The sequence below is a fragment of the Jaculus jaculus genome, chromosome 5, assembly GCF_020740685.1.
Source record: "Jaculus jaculus isolate mJacJac1 chromosome 5, mJacJac1.mat.Y.cur, whole genome shotgun sequence".
Taxonomy (NCBI): Eukaryota; Metazoa; Chordata; class Mammalia; order Rodentia; family Dipodidae; genus Jaculus; species Jaculus jaculus.
In genome coordinates this window covers 55,257,844-55,277,418 of record NC_059106.1, presented here as the reverse complement: position 1 = coordinate 55,277,418, position 19,575 = coordinate 55,257,844, and the positions used below count along the sequence as shown (strand labels likewise).

The 19,575-nt window shown below is 56.5% G+C and overlaps 1 protein-coding gene across 3 annotated transcripts in view; it reads right to left on the bottom strand.

Moving 5' to 3' along the window:
* The window catches only part of Epha8 (EPH receptor A8), a 32,631-nt gene extending 13,511 nt beyond the window's left edge, over positions 1-19,120 (bottom strand). For all 3 annotated transcript variants that reach the window (XM_045151116.1, XM_045151117.1, XM_045151118.1), the window contains exons 1-3: positions 19,027-19,120; positions 13,803-13,867; positions 5,825-6,488 (exon numbers count right to left, since the gene is read on the bottom strand). In XM_045151116.1, the coding sequence (XP_045007051.1) occupies positions 5,825-6,488; positions 13,803-13,867; positions 19,027-19,120 (823 nt within the window). The remainder of the gene's footprint in view (positions 1-5,824; positions 6,489-13,802; positions 13,868-19,026) is intronic.
* Between the last annotated feature and the right edge of the window lie 455 nt (positions 19,121-19,575).

Below are 19,575 nucleotides of genomic sequence, written 5' to 3'. Positions count from 1 at the left end.
CCTCTTTCTATCTGTTGCTCTCAAATAAATAAATAAATAAACAAAATCATTAAAAACAAAAAACAAGAAAGCCTGGCACCCCCAGTCCTCCTTGCCACTCATCTACAGGTCACACTGAACCCCAGGCTGAACCCCTACAGGCTGCTTCCTGCCTCGGGGCCTTGGCACATCTTCTTCCCATTGTCTGTCCCTTGAATTCCTCTTTCCACATCCATCCCAACTGTCCCTTGATTTCAGTCTTCCTGGACTTCTCCACATCACACAGTGAGACATGGCTGTGCCCCTCCCTCCATCTGGACAAAGTAGCTGTATGTATTTATCTGGGCTGGAAAGTCCTTGTGGGCAGACCCTAGGGAACAACAAGGTCAGGACGGGGTCATTTCCCAAAGGCCCCCAGCACCTAGCCCAGGGCAGCACTGACACCCAGCCGGGCTGAAGGCCTCTGCCACAGGGCCCGTGGAGACTCTGCACACTAAATCCCATTGTAGAAAATTCCATCCTCCAGAGAAATCGTCATGAAATTCGTCATTTCAGACCATCGCTTCTTTGATGCTGATCAGATCTTTATTATACTAGCTCAGACCAGGCTAATTTCTAAAATTCTACAGCCTGGAGTGAGGAGGTGGAGCCGGGGAAAATGGCCATGCTTTAGGTGACTTCAAAGACGTGGGGCTGTGGAGCTGGAAGGAGTGTGATGGCTGTGAGACTGGGGACAACATGCCCCCATTTTGAGGTACTCCTCACTCCAAGGGACCCCCCCCCCAATAAAGCTCAAGCGTGACTATGGTTGGGCTCAGGGCACAGAGGGTGGCCCTGGGGTACAGCCAGGGCCCAGGCTCTCTCTGACCCGCTGAGGTGGTGCAGTCAGTCAGCGGAGCCCTCTGCGTGCTCATCCTTCCCCTCCCCCACCCGCGCGTGCCATGCCCTGCAATGGTGCCACCGCTGTGACGCGGGTTCCTGTCTCCCGGAGCTGGGGGGGAGGGGCTGGGTTGCTCCTCCCTCACTAATCTCTACTGCCCCTCGACCAAGAACCCCAATTCAGAGGAACATCCTTTGCTCCAGGAGGCTTCCAGACCATAGACGGACAGACAAGGAAGCAGGCAGGGACACCCTGGTGACGCACACTGTGCAGGGCAGCTACGTGGCAGCCATCCATGCTAGTCCTGACCGTCGACAGCTCATGAGTTCCCAGCGGGTAAGGCAGACACTGTGAGCACCAGGGTCCCTTTCTCACCTAACTCTTCACATGGGCTGTGACACTGGGCATGTTATGGGACCTCAGTTTCCTTATCTGTAAAATGGGGACAGCAATAGTGTCACTTTGGGACTGTAGGGAGGGTCACGTGAGTAGATGCAGGATTCAGGACAGACTAGTGCCTGGCAGATTGCTGTAAGTGTGTGTGTGTGTGTGTGTGTGTGTGTTGCTGGAGATTGAATCCAGGGCCCTGCCCACCCACCCCTATATTGCACCCCAGCCTCCACCACTGTTTGGCAGAAGAGGAAGTCTGCTCGGGGAGCTTTAGTGCCTTGCTTCCAGCCAAGCCGTGACACAAAGCCAGGCGTGGGCCCTCCAGAGCCACAGCCCATGTGCCCCACGTGCCTCTCCACAGCCTTCCTGGGCTCTGAGGTGGCATGCCTCCTGCCACTACCAGTCCGCAGTTCCTACCACTCAGCTAATACCCATATGGATATCACGTGTCAAGGCCAGATTAATCCACACAGTGACAATAAAATCATTTTTAATAAGAATACTAATCACCAGGCCTCAGGGAGCCCCGAGACCCGGAGACTGGGCTGGGAATGACAGATGGAGGTGCTCCAGGCTGGGGTCTGGCCCGGCCTGGTGACCCAGGGTGCTTCCGGAGCCTGCATGGGCGGGGCAGCCGGCCTCGGGCCAGGTGGAGCTGCTGTCCCTGCCGGAGGGCACCTTGCCCAGGCTGCCTATCAGGCCAGCAGCTGCCTGCAGCCCTAGCCACCTTTCTGCCCCCCTGCACAGAGCTTGAGGTTTGACAAATAAGGTGTCCGCCTGTGGACGACCAAAGGAAATTAATTCTAAATCAGATCTTAAACACAGGCAGGAAGGCAAAAGAACTCGTCGTTCCTGCTCCCCTCAGAGTGAGTCTCTGATATTTATAGAAAGATGATTAGGGCCACGGTGGGTGATTTATATTCTGCGTCCAGGTGACAGGAAGGACGGCGGGACCGTGGGTCTTCAGAGCCCCGCTGCCACTCTGAGGGGCAGACTGCTAGAGGAGCTGTGGGAAGGGAGAAGTGTGGACAGGTGACAAGGAAGGTCACCGGGTCAGGAACTTCCTGCTTGGGGAGCCAGAGACTGGAGATCCATCCACAGTCCACGCTGTGTGTCCCTGGGCCAGTCCCTTTACCTCTCTGGGCCACTACCCCTCACTAGTCAATTGGACCAGCTCTGCATGGTTCTGACATTTCCCCATGAGTCTCTGAGGCCTGAGAACAAGCAGAACGAGACCTCTGAGGAGCTAGGTGGCCTGGAAGGACTTCTCTTGAGCTCTCCAGCCTCAAGGTGCAGAACCCAAGGCTGCTGGCCACTTTCCAGGGGAGCTCTGGGGAAATTTAAAAGATAGGACAAGACAAAAAGCCTGAAAGTAGGGTACTGTGCTGAGCCCTAGTGCCCACAGCAGGCCTTGGGCTCTGGACCCTCCCTCCACTGGAAGGAAGGGGCTCATGCTGGACAAACCAGAACCCCTCTTCCAGCCCTTCCTCTCACCTGTTTTCCTAGACCAGCCCAGCAAGGAGCAGGGTTCCTTGGACTGGCCACAGCCCCCGAGCTCAGAGGCTTCTGGTGACCCCATAAAAAGCTTGTGAGGACATCTCAAGTGGCCAGGATGGCCCATGTGGCTCCCAGCTCCGGCTGGGCCCACTTCGTCCCTTGTCAGGCTGTCATGGGGGAGAACTGGGGGGTCACAGAAACGGGCCTTGGAAGGCTGCCAGCATCCCAGCTTCCTGTGAGAAGGTCTGAGTTTGGAACCTGTAGTCCTCCTTCCAAATGGGGTGACAGACAGTCACAGAGGCCCACTGGTGGGGCCGAGAAACGTCTCTCCACATGTGACTTCAAACCCGTATCCCTTTCCCATCTCTCTGCCTGTGGTGCACTCGGAATTAATATTTTTTATAAAACCTATAATTATCCTGCAACTAGCATAATTATGTTGTATTATGATTTAAATGTAAAACTCAAAATACGCTGCCATCCCTAACCTTGCCTTGCCATTTCCTTGTTATTTTTTATTGATGGGCTGGCAGCAGCCGGTAGTGGGCATGGCCTTGGCATCTCCTGGCCCCCGAGGTCCTGTTGCTCAGGCCCTGCCCCACTTCATTTCCTACCAAACAGGCAGATCAAGTGTCTCCTGAGACCTCAGAGTACTTCCCACAGGTCACTTGGGACAGATGACTGACTGGCTGGCTGATTTCTACTTGCTGGTGGCATGCAGAGCAGTCTGCCTCGCGCAGATGTCACCAGCCAACCTGCCTGGCCGGGATGGCATGTGTTGTGCCGTCACTGTCACTGCCTGCTCAAAATAACAGGACGGCTCTATGGACGGAGAGAAAGTCCTGAGCTCTGAGGGCAAGCGGCCTGGGCTCAGATCCCACTCTGCTGTGCAGGTCTAGGGAGCCTCAGTCTGCCCCGTCTGTGAACTGGGGGTGAGACACCTTGCTGACAGTGCTCTTGTGAGGAGGGGAACTTGTGAACTGCCCAGACACAGGGACCTCCCTGGCCCTGTCCAAACCCCTGTGCCTGGAGCTCCCCTCCCCACCCTGCCACTGTCCAATGCGCTCAGTGGGATGAATGCAGTGTTTATGGAAGTCCCTGTGCATGGCAGACGCCTGTCACTGAAGGGCTTACCCTCCCAGCCCCAAGGAGGCATGATGAGGGAGCCAGCCCAGCAGGGGAAGCTTCCACACACTGAGCCGCCTTCAGGTCCCGGGACTGCTGTTTGCCAGCCGCAGGAGGGAACAGGCAGCGCGTCCTCCTGTGCCTCAGTTTCCCTGACTGAGACAGACCTGTGTGTGTTACCTGCCTCACAACGGGATGGGTGTGGTCAGTGAGCAGCTGTGGGAGGGGCATGCTGGCTGGCTGTAAAGACAGCCGGTACAGGTGAGAAGCACTGGGTATCTGTGACAGGAACCCCGGGGGCAGGGGGAGGGGGTTGTGGACTGACTGGTGGCCTAGACAGACAGAAAACGGAACAAATCAGAGACAGGCAGATGCCCCAGAAGGTGCGTGGGGCTTGAGGTGCAGAGCAAGTAAAGATGTGTGGCCGTCAGGGTGCGATGGAAGGCTTGTGAAAACCAGAGCCTCAGGGAAGAGCTGGGAAGGGCTGGAGGGAGTGCCTGGTCCCAGGGATCTCCGAGCAAGACAACCTCCAGCTGGCCCCTGCTGGCCGGTGCTTGGCCCACACCCTACGCCCTTCACCTAGGGACGAAGGAAGGGCGCTGAGGGCTGGTGGTCCCACCTTTCAGCTGTGGCCATCATGACCTCCGTGGTCTCAACACAAGCCTAGGAGGGGGCACCTTTGTTGCCAGGGCAGTCCCAGCCTCCACGGGACAGGCTTCAGCCTCTCTGACCCCCACATAGGAAAGTCTCTCCCCAGCCCTTCCTCAGGCAGGAACCCAAAGGCCTCCACAGCCAGGCTTCACTGTTCCTTAGTGGCAGAGCAACCATGTGTCCAGCCCTTGGGGGAATCCCCGAAGGGCAGAGGGAAACCAGGCTGAGTCTGATGCCAGCTGGGGCACCAGCTGCTGCTCACGGAGCCTCCCGCTGGGCTCCCTGCTCCCAGCATGCCAGGCTGCACGGCCTTACACGGACCACAAGCACATGTGAGCACACACACACACACGTGCGCGTGGCACTCAGACTGGGACCCTCCCCCACCTGCTCCTGTCTTAGAATGCCCAGGTGCTCAGCTATTCCCAACAGAACTTTATGTGTTCACGGGGCCCTAGACAGGTTCCTCCCAGACACAAGCAGCCTGGGTCTGATATCAACGGCAGGATAAGCCCACACTGTTCTCCCAGGGTGGCCCCACACACATGCCTTCGCAATGCACGCTTGCTTCCCGTGCTCCTTCACCCAGTGCCCTGGTTCCATTTCCCTCCACGTCATGGACTAGAAAGCTGGTGATTTTTAGCACAGAGCCTGGAGCTAGACTTCCGGGTTCCAGTCATAGCTCTGCTGCAGTGCACAGGTAGCTTCACTTCTGTGCTTCACAGTCTTTGCAACTACAAAACCAGGATAACAGGGCTGGAGAGACGGCTTAGCGGTTAAGGTGTTTGCCTGCAAAGCCAAAGGATCCTGGTTCGATTCTCCAGGACCCACGTAAGCCAGATGCACAAGAGGGCGCATGCGTCTGGAGTTCATGCGCAGTGGCTGGAGGCCTTGGTGTGCCCATTCTCTCTCTCTCAAATAAATAAGTAAATAAAACATATTTTTTAAAAAAACAGGATAACAGCTCCTACGTCATCCGATGGTGATGGGGTTTGAACAAGTAACACATGTGAAGTGCATAGAACAATGTCTGACATGAGTTAGCCCAGGGTATGTTAACTCCGAACCTACGTACCCTTGGCTGTGCCCCTTGGCAATGTCCACCAACGGCACTGTCTGGGCACTTCCCGCCCCACCACCTACACACAAGGTACCCTATGAAATAGCTGACAGTAAGCCCCCAGTCGAGGCTACCATTTTCATCTTCGGGGGTGCTCCACTCAGATGACGTCTCCCACACCAGAAGCCCCACCCAGGCTGAGCCACCCACTGCCCGCCCACCCAGCCTTGAGGTGCGCTCACCCACACAGGCATCCCGCCGCTCCTCGTAGCCCGCGCTGCACACACACTTGCCGATGGGCACCAGCCACTCGCCCTCAGCGCTGCAGTACATCTTGGGTGTGTCCCGCTCCTCTGAGTGTCGGACGCACTGACCCCGCACCTCCACGAGCGAGGACGAGTCAGCCCCCGTCACCGCCTCCGAGAAGGCTGCCAGGTTGCGCACCATGGCAGGGCACTTCTTGTAGTAGACACGGAGCGAGAGGATGGCCAGGCAGGCGCCGATGTCCTGGAAGGCCAGGTAGAATCCACGCTTGCTGAGCGGGCCCACGCCTCGCACCTCCGTGTTCAGTTTGAGCCTCCGCACACCCAAGTCGGCGCCCGTGAAGCTTTCATCGGCCGCGATCGTGTCTATCTTGAGGAAGTGGCTTTCCTGCGTGCTGGCGCCCAGATCTCGGTCGGACTCCAGGTAGTAGAGGTTGAAGGTCTCCTTGCACGTACCCAGCACGCCGGGCATGCTGTTGCAATCTCGCAGGGTGAACTTGATCTCGGCGTAGACTCGCCGGGCGCCATCACGGGGCACCCAGCTCGTGCGCAGCCAGTTGTTCTGGTTGGGACTCATGACGTTGCACACCTGGTACGTGTGAATGGGACGGAAGGACTCATCCACCTCGTTGATGGAATCCCACTGTGGCAGAGAGAACACAGCGTGCTATGGCATAGGCCGCCCATCGCTCTGCTGCCGACCCCTGCTGCAAGTCACATATAGGTCCTGGGAGCAGACTTGACCTTCCCTGGTGGACGAGCATTCCTGCCTGAGGCCAGGCACCCTGCACATGGGCTTCAAGTTCCGTCCATGGGGGGGGGGATGGTACTGACTCACAGTCTGAGGCAGAGGGTCAGATCTGTGTGCGACAGGCCTGCGGGGGCAGGGCACTGCTGGCAGAGCTGGAGCTCACACCACATCGGGCCTGTCTGGTGTTTGGGCTCTGACCTTTACTCCTATGTACTGCTTTTCCCATAATTCCCAGGGTGAGGGGACTTGCCCCAAGAGGTGGGCCAGTCCAGCTCCCAAGTAAAGCTCTCAGAGGGACCAGTCCAGGGCAGAAAGTGGGGGCAGTATGTTGCACCCTAACTCCTTGACTACCTGTTCTGCCTAGCTGCTTACTTAGTGACCATTTGATGGACAGGTCACCTGTCCTGTGTTTCTACAGGTCGGCCAACCTCCTACCCAAGCTTGGAGGCTCAGGCTGGCCTGGGTCCTACTTAAGCCAGTACGAAGACATGGGAAAACTGAGAGTGATGGTATCTGTCACTGGCTCCGGCTTGACAAGGGTGATTCCAAAATAAACCAGGCATTATACACAGAGAGGAAAGAAAGGCAGCTGGGAAGTGGGGCAGGCGGGGGGTGGGGGAGGGTTTACCAACTGCATCTCTGATAAGGGATTAATATCTAAAGTAAGTAAATAAGAACTCCTGCAACTCAACAACAGAAAACCAACAGTCCAATTAAGAATGAGCAAAGGACTTGGATGGACATTTTTCTAAAGAAGATACACACATGGTCAAATAACAAAAGAAAAGACATTCAACACCACTCGCTAATCGCTGGGGAAATAAAATCAAAGCCACTGGAAGACAGCACTTCATGTCTATTCGGATGGTTGTTATATATATATTTAAAGCTGAAGCACGAGTGGTCAGGTGCTGGTGGTGTGTGCATAAGGTCCTGAGTTTGGACCTTGGTGCCTGCGTCAAGTCTGGACTCAGTGCTACATGCCTATCACCCCAGCTCTGGGGAGGCAAAGGTAGGAGAATCCCTGTGGCTTGTTGGCCAGCTAGTCTAGATGAAATGGTGAGCTCCATGTTCAGTAGAGACTCCATCTCAAAAAATAAGATGGAGCCGGGCGTGGTGGCGCACGCCTTTAATCCCAGCACTCGGGAGGCAGAGGTAGGAGGATCACTGTGAGTTTGAGGCAGCCCTGAGACTCCATAGTGAATTCCAGGTCAGCCTGGGCTAGAGAGAGACCCTACCTAAAAAAACAAACAAACAAACAAAAAAAAAGATGGAGGGACCTAGGAGATGGTTAAAGTGCTTGCTTACAAAGCCTGCCGGCCTAAGCCACCCACGTAAGCCAGATGAAAAAAAAAAAAGTGGCCCGAACATCAGGTATAAAGAAGTCTAAGCCACACCCCACCCCATGCACACACGTGTGCAAATAAACAAATTAAAATTTAAAATTTTAAAAATAAGGTAGCTAGGTGTGGTGGCATATACCTTTAATCCCAGGACTGGGGTGGCTGAGGTAGGAAGATCACTGTGAGTTCGAGGCCAGCCTGGGCTACAAACTAAGTTCCAGGTAAGCCTGGGCCAGAGCGAGACCCTGCTTCAAAATAAATAAATAAATAAATAAATAAATAAATGAAATAAGGCAGAAAGAGTGGCTGAGAAAAACACCCAACGTTGGCTTCTGGCTTCTACACATGGGCATATTAATATGCATACACACGCATACACACACACACACACACACACACACCCTGAAATAGAAGTGTTGGGGCTGGGGAAATGGCTTAGTGGTTAAGGCCATTGTCTGCAAAACCTAAGGACCTAGGTTGAACTCCCTAGGACCCATGTAAGCCAGATGCACATGGTGGTGCATGTGTCTGGAGTTTGTCTGCAGTGGCTAGAGAGGCCCTGGTGCACCCATTCTCTCCCTCTTCCTCTCTCATGAATAAATAAATAAAATATTTTAAAAAGAAAAGAAGTGTTGGTGTGGGTGTGAGGACCATGGAAGCATCATGCGTCGCTAGTGGCAGTGAGAGCCACACAAGCCATCATGGCAGACAGCATGGTGGGCGCCTCGAAAAACCAACAATAGAGTCACCACACAAACCAGCAATTCTGAGTGTGCACCCCAGAGCAGAGGGTCTGTGTGCCCACATTCACAGCAGCCTTATTTCTGCAGTCAAATGCTCTACCTCTGAGCTATACCCCCTTCTAGCAGCCTTATTTCTAACATCAGATGTGGGCAGCTTGGTGTGCAACTCAGGGTAGACTGCTTGCCTAGCAGGTGGCAGAGCCCAGGCTTTGAGCCCCAATACCACAAACACGCAAACCCCACAACTGGCTAAAAGATGGCAGCCACCCACGTGTCCACCAACAGACAAATAGGCAGGCATGATTCAGTGCTATCTTTCGCAGCCTTAAAAAAGAATGAATACTGATCTCTGTTACAGCCTGGGCGAGTCTTGAAGACATTATGCTAAATGAAATAAGCCAGAAACAAAAGGACAGACGCTGCATAATTCCATTCCACTTGCGTAAGGTCCCTGGGTTAGTCAGATCCTGAGACGGGAGCCAGAATGGGGCTGGCCGTGGGCTGTAGGGAGCGGAGGATGGGTGGGCACCGTCAGTGAGTACAGAATCTCAGCTTTTCAACATGAAAAGATTTTGGTAATGGATGAGACGGCGGTGATTGCCGTACTGCAATGTAAACACACTCAATGACATCAAACTGTACACTTAGGATAGTTACGATGGTTAATTTCATGGTGCATTTATTTTACCACAATAAGAAAGAACAGGGTGTAGAGTGGTGGACTGCTTGCCCTGCATGTGTGAGGCCCTGGTTTCTATCCTACCACCAGCACAAAAGAGTTAAAGAAGGGTTAGGGAAACAGTTCAGCTGATAAAGCGCTTGCCCTGAGTTCCATGCCCAGAATCCACATAAAAATACTGGGCATAGCGCTGCATGCTCATAATCCCACACAGGGAAGACCCCTGGCTCTCTGGCTCATCAGACTAGCATAACTGGTGAGCTCCAGACCAAATCAGAGACCCTGTCTCAAAAAGAGTGGGATTGGTTAAAGACACTTGCTTGCAAAGCCTGCTGGGGTCAGTTCCTCCCCTAGCACCCACACAAAGTGGCCCACGCATCTGTGATCCCAATGTGCCTATGACAATGGGAGGCAGAGCCAGGAGAATCTGAAGCCCACGGACCAATTTGTTTGCAGTGGCAAGAGACCCGGAAGTTTCCTCTGACCTGTGCACATGCACCATGGCACACACATGCAAGTATGCACACACACACACACACGTGCACCATGGCAATACACGTCGGCACATACACACTCGTACATACATACACACACACAAAGAATTATAGATGCCAGAAATGCTCCCTGCCTCTCAGTGCCGCCCAGCCGCAAGTAAAGTGGTGGAAGGTTTTGAGGTACCTGAACAGGAATCCAGACAGGCAAAATTTCCAGGTGCCCCTTAAGCCTCCTACATGTGTGGCACCTTCATGTGTCCTGGCCAGCCTGGCCCTGGGTGAAGCAGGGACCCGGCACAGGCAGGGAGCAGGGAGAGCCCCCAACTCCCTCGTTCATACCACTGCATGGCCCCCGGCTGGGAGCAGACACTGGCCTGAGTCCACAGGGCCCCAAAGAACTAGTGGAGCTAAGGGCAGATGTCCATGTTGGCCTCTGTTCCATGGGCATCTGTCCTGAGCTGTTGCTTACAGAGCAGGAGGACGACTTGACCCGTCCTCAAGACGCACTTACAGTCTGTGGGGTTCTGAGCTTACTCCACAAGGGCTAGGGTGGGGGCCTTCCCTGGGTGCCCCAGATCCTTTCCTGCCTGTCACAGGCCCCTCCATCTGGTCCCGTCGCTGCGAGCCATGTGGTCTCTGTGCCAGCACCCACGGACAGGCCCATCTCCACCAGGCTGGAGAGGATGCCAGAGCAAGTGCCTGCAGAGTGCTGAGCTCAGGCCTGGCACGGGGAGACACTCAACCAGTGGGGCACAAATGAGCTGCCAACATGTCCCCAGCCTGCAAAGCCAGCAGGGAGAGGTCCCCGTCCACAGGGCCCTGGGGAGCACAGCCTTGCTTGCAAGAGCTCATGCCTTACACCCCACGCTGCAGTCCCAGCCCTGAGCTTCATCATGCCACATCTGGGGTTAAAGTCATTGTCACAATTAATGGAACACCAAAGAGCCTGCCAGCTGCTCCCTGTCTGTTCCCTGCCAGGGGCCTGGATAAATTAATCAGCTTGATCTGAGTCTCCTTCAGCCACTCCGCCAGCGTCCGCGGCCTGGCTCTGCCAGAAGCAACAGAATTTCTGGAAGCCCGTGCAAGGGCAGAACTGGTTGTCTCCACTTGGGTCCACTTCCACCCCAGCTGCCTCTGGAGCCCCACAGCTGACCCCTGCACTCTGTCCCCAGCCTTGTTTTCTTCCTGGCACAAAATACATCCAACGGGCTGTGCAGCCCTGGGTCTGCGGCAATCCCTCTCGGAGCCTTGCGAATCTCCTGCGTGAATGCAGGCTTCGTCCACCACTCCTGGGGACAGCGAGGGCCATGGGAGATATGGATGTGAGCATGCTCTCAGCTGCTTATTCACAAGCAAGAGGTGGACAGCCCGAGGGGGGGGGGGGCGGGGAGGAAGGAAAGGCAGAGCCTGAGCAGAGAGACGACCTCACAGAGATTCCAGATTCTCACTGGCCAAGTGACCCCACCATGGATGGCCCCAGATAACTGCACAAAGCATTGCTCTAATTGTCCTGTTCTAACCAAGGAGGTGGAGACGAGGGAGTGACCTGAATAGCCACTCTGACAGACTGAGCAGAGCTCTGGTCCTGGGTGCCCAGCAACCACACTTTTAGCTGTGCACTGCTGGACAACCGGAGGGGGCTTCTCTGCTACTGGACACAGCCCAGATGGTTACCCGGAGCCTCAAGTGCCAGTTTGAAAGACTCCTCTCCTTGCTGGACAGTCACCTGGAACCTGTGTTAGGCAGAAGGGTCCCTGGATTGGGCCACTTGCCCTCTCTACCTGCTGGCCCATCTGGGCTCCAGGTTTAGGGTTTGAGACCCAGGCGTGGAGAGCCGCTCTCGGGCTCAGCAAACATGGATCTCTGCGGCCCTCAGTGTAGACACACAAGTCCTTACTATTCAAGGTGGCACACGAAACTCCATGCAACTCCAGTTCCAGAGGGAGCCAGGTACAGTCCTGGCTCACCGTCACTGTCTGAAGACGGTAGGTCTCCTCACTGCTCTGAGCCTCCGTGGCCTCACTGCAGAATGGGTCTACCTTCCTCCAACAACTGCTGCTGGGGTGAGACGCAAATTACTAAAAGCTCTGCGAGGGCCTCAGCCCGTAAAGTACTTGCCTCAGAATTATAAGGACCTGAGTTTGATCCCCAGGACCTGTGTTAAAGAGGCTGGGTATGACAGCTTACACTTGTAACCCCAGTGCTGGCAAGGCAGAAACAGTTGGCTTTCTGGGGGGGAGCCTGCCAGCCAGTGTAGCCTACTCGGTGAGTTCCAGGCCAGTGTGCAGCCCTGTCTCAACAAGAGGTAGATGACAGCTAAGGCATGGCACCCCAGGTTGGCCCCTGCATGTGCCCTGCAAACAACCTCCCCCCCACACACACACATACTGCTCAGACAGAACTGAGTTGTCACAGTTTACTGAGAAACTGGAATGCCCAAGAGGACTCCGAGCCGTGCATCAGCACCTCAGGAACCAAAGCACCTTCCATCATGGGGTGAGAGCCTCCCAAACCCAACTCCAGTTAGTTGTTACCCTAAACACCAAGTCCTTGCATCGAGGGCAGGGCAGAGACACCGAGAGCCCAGCTGGGGCCAGGAGGGCCTCTTCTAAGCAGTGAGGACCCAGGGGAGGTATAGTCAGTGTAGACCAGATCTGAGATCCACGTTCTCCATGGGTGGGCCCCCACCACAGGCCTTCCCACACCCCTGGGGACAGACACTGAGGAACAGAAGAAGAGATGTCCCAGGGACACATCCTCTGTCCCGTGGCACTGGATGGTCACAAGAGGGATTCTTTTCAACTCTTCATCGGGAACTCTGGGTGCCTTGGGGTCGGCCCTGTCCAATCCTGGAGCCCTTTAGCTCAGCACACTGCTGTCTGGGACCTGACCCTAGACAGGGAAGAGGGGCTCCATCCTGACCCAGCCACAAAAGGCCTCACAAAAGGCCCCCAGACAAAAATACGACCGAAATCCCAGACCGAATCCCATCACAGGTATGAATTCCTACTGCCACTGCCGACAGCGGTACTAGAATGACCAGCCTCTGCCCAGAGTTTCAGCCATGGAAGCCAAACCTGTTCACAAACAGTATACACATGTGCTCTAGGGACAGAGGTGCACCTGTGAGCTCCTTAAATGCGATAACCTCCATAACACATTCATAGGAATATTCATGGACGTCAAGAGCCACTGCTGCTGATGGCTCCAGACCCTGTGCAGGCCACAGAAATCACCCTCCATCCCCTTCAACAAACCCAGGAAGTCACCACATCCCCTACCTTTATACAGACTAGGAAACTGAGACCTGGGGAGGGGAGGTGGTGAGCCAGTCCCCACGAAGCTCCTGGCTCACCTGGGATTTGGGAAAGAGAACAGAGGGTGGAGGCCATGCAGTCCTGTCACTGTGGCCCATGCCCCAAGGAGGTGGTGGGCTGGGCCCAGGGTCATCCGAGCAATCACATGAGGCCTGGGAACATGGTTCAGAAGAGTTGGCACGCTTCAAGTGGTTCCAACAGCGGAGAGCAACCAGGGCTCCTGGGCCAAACAGTCCCTGGTAAAACCAGGCAGCCAAAGGCAGGGGGCTGGGTCCAAAGAGACAAAGGTCTGGCGAGAGCTTTGCTGGCCCTGGTTTCTTATTACTTGCAGCTACCTGGGGCTGCACTATGGCAGGCCAATGAATCTGTAGGACTGGGGCACAGGCATGAGGATCCTCAAATTGAAAGTCTCAAATAAGTATTAGGAATCTAGCACCAGGGTTGATTCTGTTAATCTCAAAGACCCAAGTGTACTAAGATATTAAGAAATAACCACCCTGTCTCCCATTGCTCCGTGTCCCTGGGTAAATTCCTTTGCCTCTCCGAGTAGCTGCTTTCTCTGGCTCTGTCTGTTGCTGAGTCTGAATTTTGGCCTCTCTCTCAAAGGAATGCTGCTGCTCCGTCACTTACCCCATGAGCGGGATACGTGAGCCAGCCCCAGTCCCCGTGGATGGTCGATGTGTCCAGCAAGTTCACTGCAAGATAAGCGACAGGAGGGTGTCAGGCCAGCAACCCTCTTTCCAGCTGAAGCCAACCACACTGGTCCCTCAGCCATCTGCTCCCAGCAAGCAGCTCAGGATGCCTCAGCCCAGTCTGGCCATTCCATTTTTGCCTGGGACATCAGTCTTTGCTCCCCCGTCCTTTGAAGATCAGTTCCCATGTCCCTCTCTTCCCTGAGTTCTCCTCTGCCTTCTTGGGCAATAGCCATTTCACATCCCAGGACACACACTGCCCATGTGCCAGGTTAAAGTTGGGCCTCTGGGATGGTGAGCCCAGGGCTCTTGCAGGCTAGAGTGGAATCCCAGTTCTGCTACTTAAAAGCTTGGTGTTATTAGGCAAGCCCCTTCCTCTCCCTGAGCCTCCACTTCCTCCTCAGGAGACTGGGGTGATGATGTTCATTCCCAGGCTCCATGAAGGTGCCCTGACCCTGTCTCACTCTAAGCAAGACCTCTAAGGATGTGATGGCATCCACGTGTACCCTGTCAAGTGCTACCATCTGAGAACAGCCCCAGTTTTATGGGCCTGAACATCCCCATGATGGAGGCTGGCACCTACTGGGCCTCTGAGCACAGTAAGAGGAGGACTGTAGAAGCTGCCTCCTGGTGCCACCAACCTGGTACCTTCACCATAGCCCCAAGAAGCAGCCAGCTTCTTAGTTAGTTAGTTCCATTTTAGAAAGTAAAGATTCAAGAAGAGCTGGGGAGATGGCTCAGTGGTTAAAGTTACTTGCTTGCAAAGCCTGATGGCCCAGGTTCAAGTCCTCAGTACCCATGTAAAGCCAGGTATAAAGAGTGGAACATGTGTCTTGAGTTCATTTGCTGCAGCAAGAGGCCCTGGCAAGCTGGCTTTCTCTCTCTCCCTCTCTTACACACACACACACACACACACACACACACACAAATAATGGAAAGATTCAGAGAAATTGGGGAACTAGAAGTGGGAGGGTTGGCACTCAGAAGGGCTGGCCCAAGAAGTAGCCACTCTGAACAGTGCCCCAGGGGGAAAGAGCTCTGCTGTAAAGGCTCAGAGGCCAATTTGCATCAGACCCTAGGCCCACCCAGGAGACCCTGCATACTTTGAATGGCAAGGTAAAGGATCCACCTTTCGGGTCACAGTCGCTCATCAGCAAGTGTCCTTCACTTCTCTGACCCTCAACTTCCTCATCTGTGAAATGGGTAAGACCTGGGGGTTTGGATGAGGGTGAGTAACCCATCTACACAGGCAGAAAGGGGGAGAGTGGCAGTGCCAGATTCCAAGATGGTACCTGCCAATCCTCTGACCTCTCTCCATGTCCTTGTGTCGCCCCCTCCACCCCCAGCTCACTCACAAAGCAAGCGCACTCAATTGCTCAGAAGCCAGAGCTCCAGTCCCCACTGTCTCTGTCTGCATGTGGGGGTACATCTCTCTCCTGCTCTGAGCCTTTTGTCCTTTAGATCTGTCTGGCCACAGCTGGACCAGAGGCCTTTGGTTTGGAGTCCACAGCTCCCCACCTTTCTCTCTGCCCTGGGTAACCGCCATGGGCTTCCACGTACCCCACTTGTCAGGGCCTGGACAGGTCACAGAGGGTTAAAGTTGGGCCTCTGGTATCTTCCCCCCACCCCCCGCCCCGGGGCAGCAGGATGTCCTTCGCCTGAGATGCGCACTGCTCTGAGCCTGGCCCTTGAAGATGGAGACAAGTGTCCTCTGGGGCTGTGGAGTGAGGCTGCTCTGGCTGGTTTCCTCCCTCCCACTACACTGTCAGACCTGGGAGAAGGGGGGCCTCCATGCTCCACGTGGGGTCCCCAAGGGCCAGGTGGGATCAGAGGACACAGCAGGAATGTCCCCCTTCCAGAGCCAGCCCTGCACCAGGGCCACAGGCAGAGAGAAGGCGGCTTCCCGCCTCCCTCCCTCCCTTCCTCTCAGGCAATGGAGAGAAAAGTGGGTCAGGCAAGCTCTTTCCTCCTGCTGGCTGGGGGAGGGAAGGGGGCCTGCACTGCTGGTCCCCCCAGACCAGCGGGGACCCTTCTGGAGAGATGTGGGGAAAAGGACACCTAGGGACATCCCAACCCCAGCCAACATCCCAGATATGGGTCTCTGGGCAAGTCCCCTTCTTCCAGCATGTAAGACTCTGTCCATCTCAGACCTACCCCAACCATGGCGCACCCTGAGTGAGTATCTTCCGCTCAGGGTGCTCTCCCTGGAACATCCTGACTTCAGGACCACCTTCTGGGACCGTTCTTCCCCTGGGAAACCCCCACCGTATTTGTGGCTGGCTGCCCATTAGCCATCCTGGGGGCTCAGATAATCCACAGATAAGCCAAAAGTCGATCCCATCAGATTCTGGAAGGGCTATAGGATTCCAGGACTGTTTGTTCCAATTCCTTCCAGACCCTTCTCTGTTCCTTTCCTCCCCTTCTTTCCCTCTGGCCCATCTCTGGCTCCTTCCCTTCCATGGGTGGGAGTGAGGTGTGTCTCACAGGGACTGTCAGGCCTGTGGGAGGTTTAATCTGAGCTGGATAGATTTCTAGCACTGGGCCTCCTGGCCCCAGCCTGGGTCCTTGACAGTGGAGGAATGGTTACCACAGGTGATCTCCTGCTTCATACCCTGCCAGACCACAAGGTCAAGTCCCCTTGCCAGGGCCATCCCCCAGGTCCAAAATGGGAGGCATGGTCTCTCACACAACCCCTTGGGCCTCTGTTTCCTCATGTGGAAGATACCCATGGGCAGTTCCTCGCAGCCTGCCTGCCCCGGCTGTTCAGGGGAACCAAGCGGGCCCTCCCCGTGCTGAGCCACGGATAAGTCCTAAGCCGCTCCTGCCTGACCGTGGAAGGCGTTATGCGATTCCTTTTCTCTCCAGCACCGTCACCTTCCCCCATTCCATTTCGCTGAGACTAATACTTAAATTGATTCACATTCCCTGAGGACACCGCGCGTGATGGCGAGGCCAGAGAATCAGGGTGGCCGGGATCATCAGCCAGGACACGACTGCCTTGCAGACCACCCCAAAGTGGAGGCCGATCCACCCTAGGGAGCATAAGGGGCTTTTAGATTGGTGGGGTTCAGGCACTCTCTGCAGGTGTCAAGACCACCCTGCAGTGCCACTGTGAGCAATGGGCGCTTGGCCAGGCTGGGCACTGTCACTTCCGCTGAGCTCTAGCTGGGAATGGTGTCTTCGCTCTGCGTTTCTGCAATCTTCCTAGCCAGTTCTGGTTCGACTCTAGTTTAGGCACATGCTACAAAGGACTCCTGGGTGTCCCATGTGGAACCCTGGCCCAAGTGACCTTTGCCTGTCTGGGCACTGGGAGTTCTTAGATAGGCATGGGCTGTGCCCATAGCAAATGCCCCCTCACCATAGGCAGACTTTCTGCCTGCCTCTTTCCAGACCTGTCCCTTCCCCAACTGTGGCCCCTTTACTATGTAAGCCCCTTGCTCAGGCCTGAGGCCTGTGGTCTGTCCACAGCGTGGGAGTTTGGGACAAGTTCCCTCCCCATGAGGCTCTGGGGTACACAGCCAGCAACTCTGGAAGGTGCTGGTTTCTCCTCAGAGAAAAAAGTTGGGGCAGTGACTTAGGGTGGAGAGCTGACTCTTGGAGCTTTGCTGAGGGCTTCCTCAGATAGTGCTCCCTGCCAACCCTGAGAAAACCAGTCTGAGGCCACAGCTCCAAGGAACCCAGGGCTCTGGAACTCTAGCCTAGCCCTGTTCTCCGCTCACCCTTCCCGCGCGCCCGTCTCTCCTGATGTCCTCGGGATGAACACATTGCATCTCACCATGGTACCCAGCCAACTGGCCCTCCTGCCCGCTAACCACCTCTCCTGCCCACTAGTCACCCTGTCACAGCCCCTCTCTGTCCCTGGTTTGCTTGGAGACTAGGATTTGACCTGACTCTGAACGTGTAGGTACCTCAGTGGGCGTGAACGCAAGTATGAAGGTCTCCACGTATGTGCTGTGGCATCTACATGCATCGCAGGCATCACGTGTGTACTTCTCTGAGCATGTGTGTATATGACAGTGGAGGTCATGGTAAAAGGGAGGTAGCATGCATGCATATGAGTCTCTGCTGACCTGGGCCTGTGTGGGGGAGTCCTGGAGATTACACACCAGTGCTTCTGGGCAGGGTGGACTCCCTAAGCTGAGTGTGAGGGATTTCTGGGCTTAGAAGGGAGAGCAGCCTGGCTCATTCCAGAGCTCCTGCCACTGGAAGTTTACCGTGCCTGGTGAAAACCAGCTCCAGCCTCAGAAAGCAGCTCCAGTCTCTGGGGCACAGGTGCCAGAAGGGCTTCCTCAGTAGAGTCTAGGCCAGGGGCGAGGGCGCTTGAACCCCGTGGCTTCCTGAGCTGACCTGAGTGTCCAGTGGGGCTAAGGCGGAGTGAGCAGGCATCCCCTGGTATCCTATCCCTCTTAGCTCTCCTGTTCCCTGCTCACCAGCAGTCACTCCCAGGACCCTTTTGGAACTGATGACTCAGTCCATCCCGGACCCACTGCCATCTCCTCCAGGACACTGAGGGATGGAGCCTCCTGCCTCTGACCCCAGACAAGACCCTGCTTTCTGGGGCCTGCGTGCCTAAATCTCCCAGAGCCTCCCCTCCGTCCTGTCGGCAGATGACTCTCCATTGCTATCCTTACTTCTCCAAGAGAGCTCCTCATTCCCATCTCCCCCAAAGATCTATCCTGTGTTCTGGCCCCTGACTTTCGGTTCTTGGCACTCTCTCCCCCCAGCCCTTTTTCCTTCAGCCCTCTGAACCTTATCCCCAATTCTTTGTACCTGCCCGTCCCCCAGGGCCTTCCACTCTGTCCCCCAGCCTATGCCCTGCCTTTTTTCTCGGTCCCCCTCTATCCTGCATACCTCTTGTCTTTCCTCCAGTCCTGTCCCCTCGGCTCCAAGCGTCGTCGATCCTCAGTTTTTTTGTCTGTCCCCAAGTCCCCGTGCAACGTCCCTTCTCCCCAGCCCTCAGGTTCCCCATCCCCGATCGCTCGGGCCGTGGCCCCACGCCCCAGGCCACCCTGTCCCCAAGCCGGAGGGGCTGTCTCCCGCTCCCCCGGAGCTGAGGGTCGCCGCCGGGAAGTTGCGATCCTCGGGCAGAGCGCCGCGCCGCGCCCCGAGCCCCCCCCCCCCGCCGCCGCCGCCCCGCCCGCCACCGCGCCTCCTCCGCTCACCTTCGCCGCGCGCCGCGGACACGCAGGTGGCCGCCGCCGCCGCGGCCGTGACGAGCCAGAGCGCGGGGGGCAGGCGGCCCCGGGCGGGGGCCATGGCCGGGCGGCGCCGCGCACCTCGGGCTCGGGCTCGGCCGCGGCGGCCGCGCGTGGCGCGCTCCTGCCTCTCCCGCAGCCCGGCCGCCCGGCGCACACGCGGCACAGCCGCACGCGGGCACCCGCGCCCGCCGCCGCCGCCACCGCCACCGCCGCCGCCGCCGCCGCCCCGGGCGAGGGCCGGCCCGTCACGGCGCCGAGCCAATCAGAGCCCGGGCGGGGAGGGACGCGGAGCCCGCACCGGGGTCCCCGGCCCGCCGCCGCACGTGCGCACGCTCGCTCGCTCGCGCCTGGGGGCGCCGCACGTGGACGGGCCCCCCCCCGCCCCGCCCACCCGCCCGCCCGCCCGCAGCGCCGGGACGCCCCGGACCCGCCGGGGTTTCCCCGGGAGGACCCCCGCCCGTGAGCCACCGCCTCCGGCACGCCCGCACCCGCGGCACCCACGCCGCGCGGGGG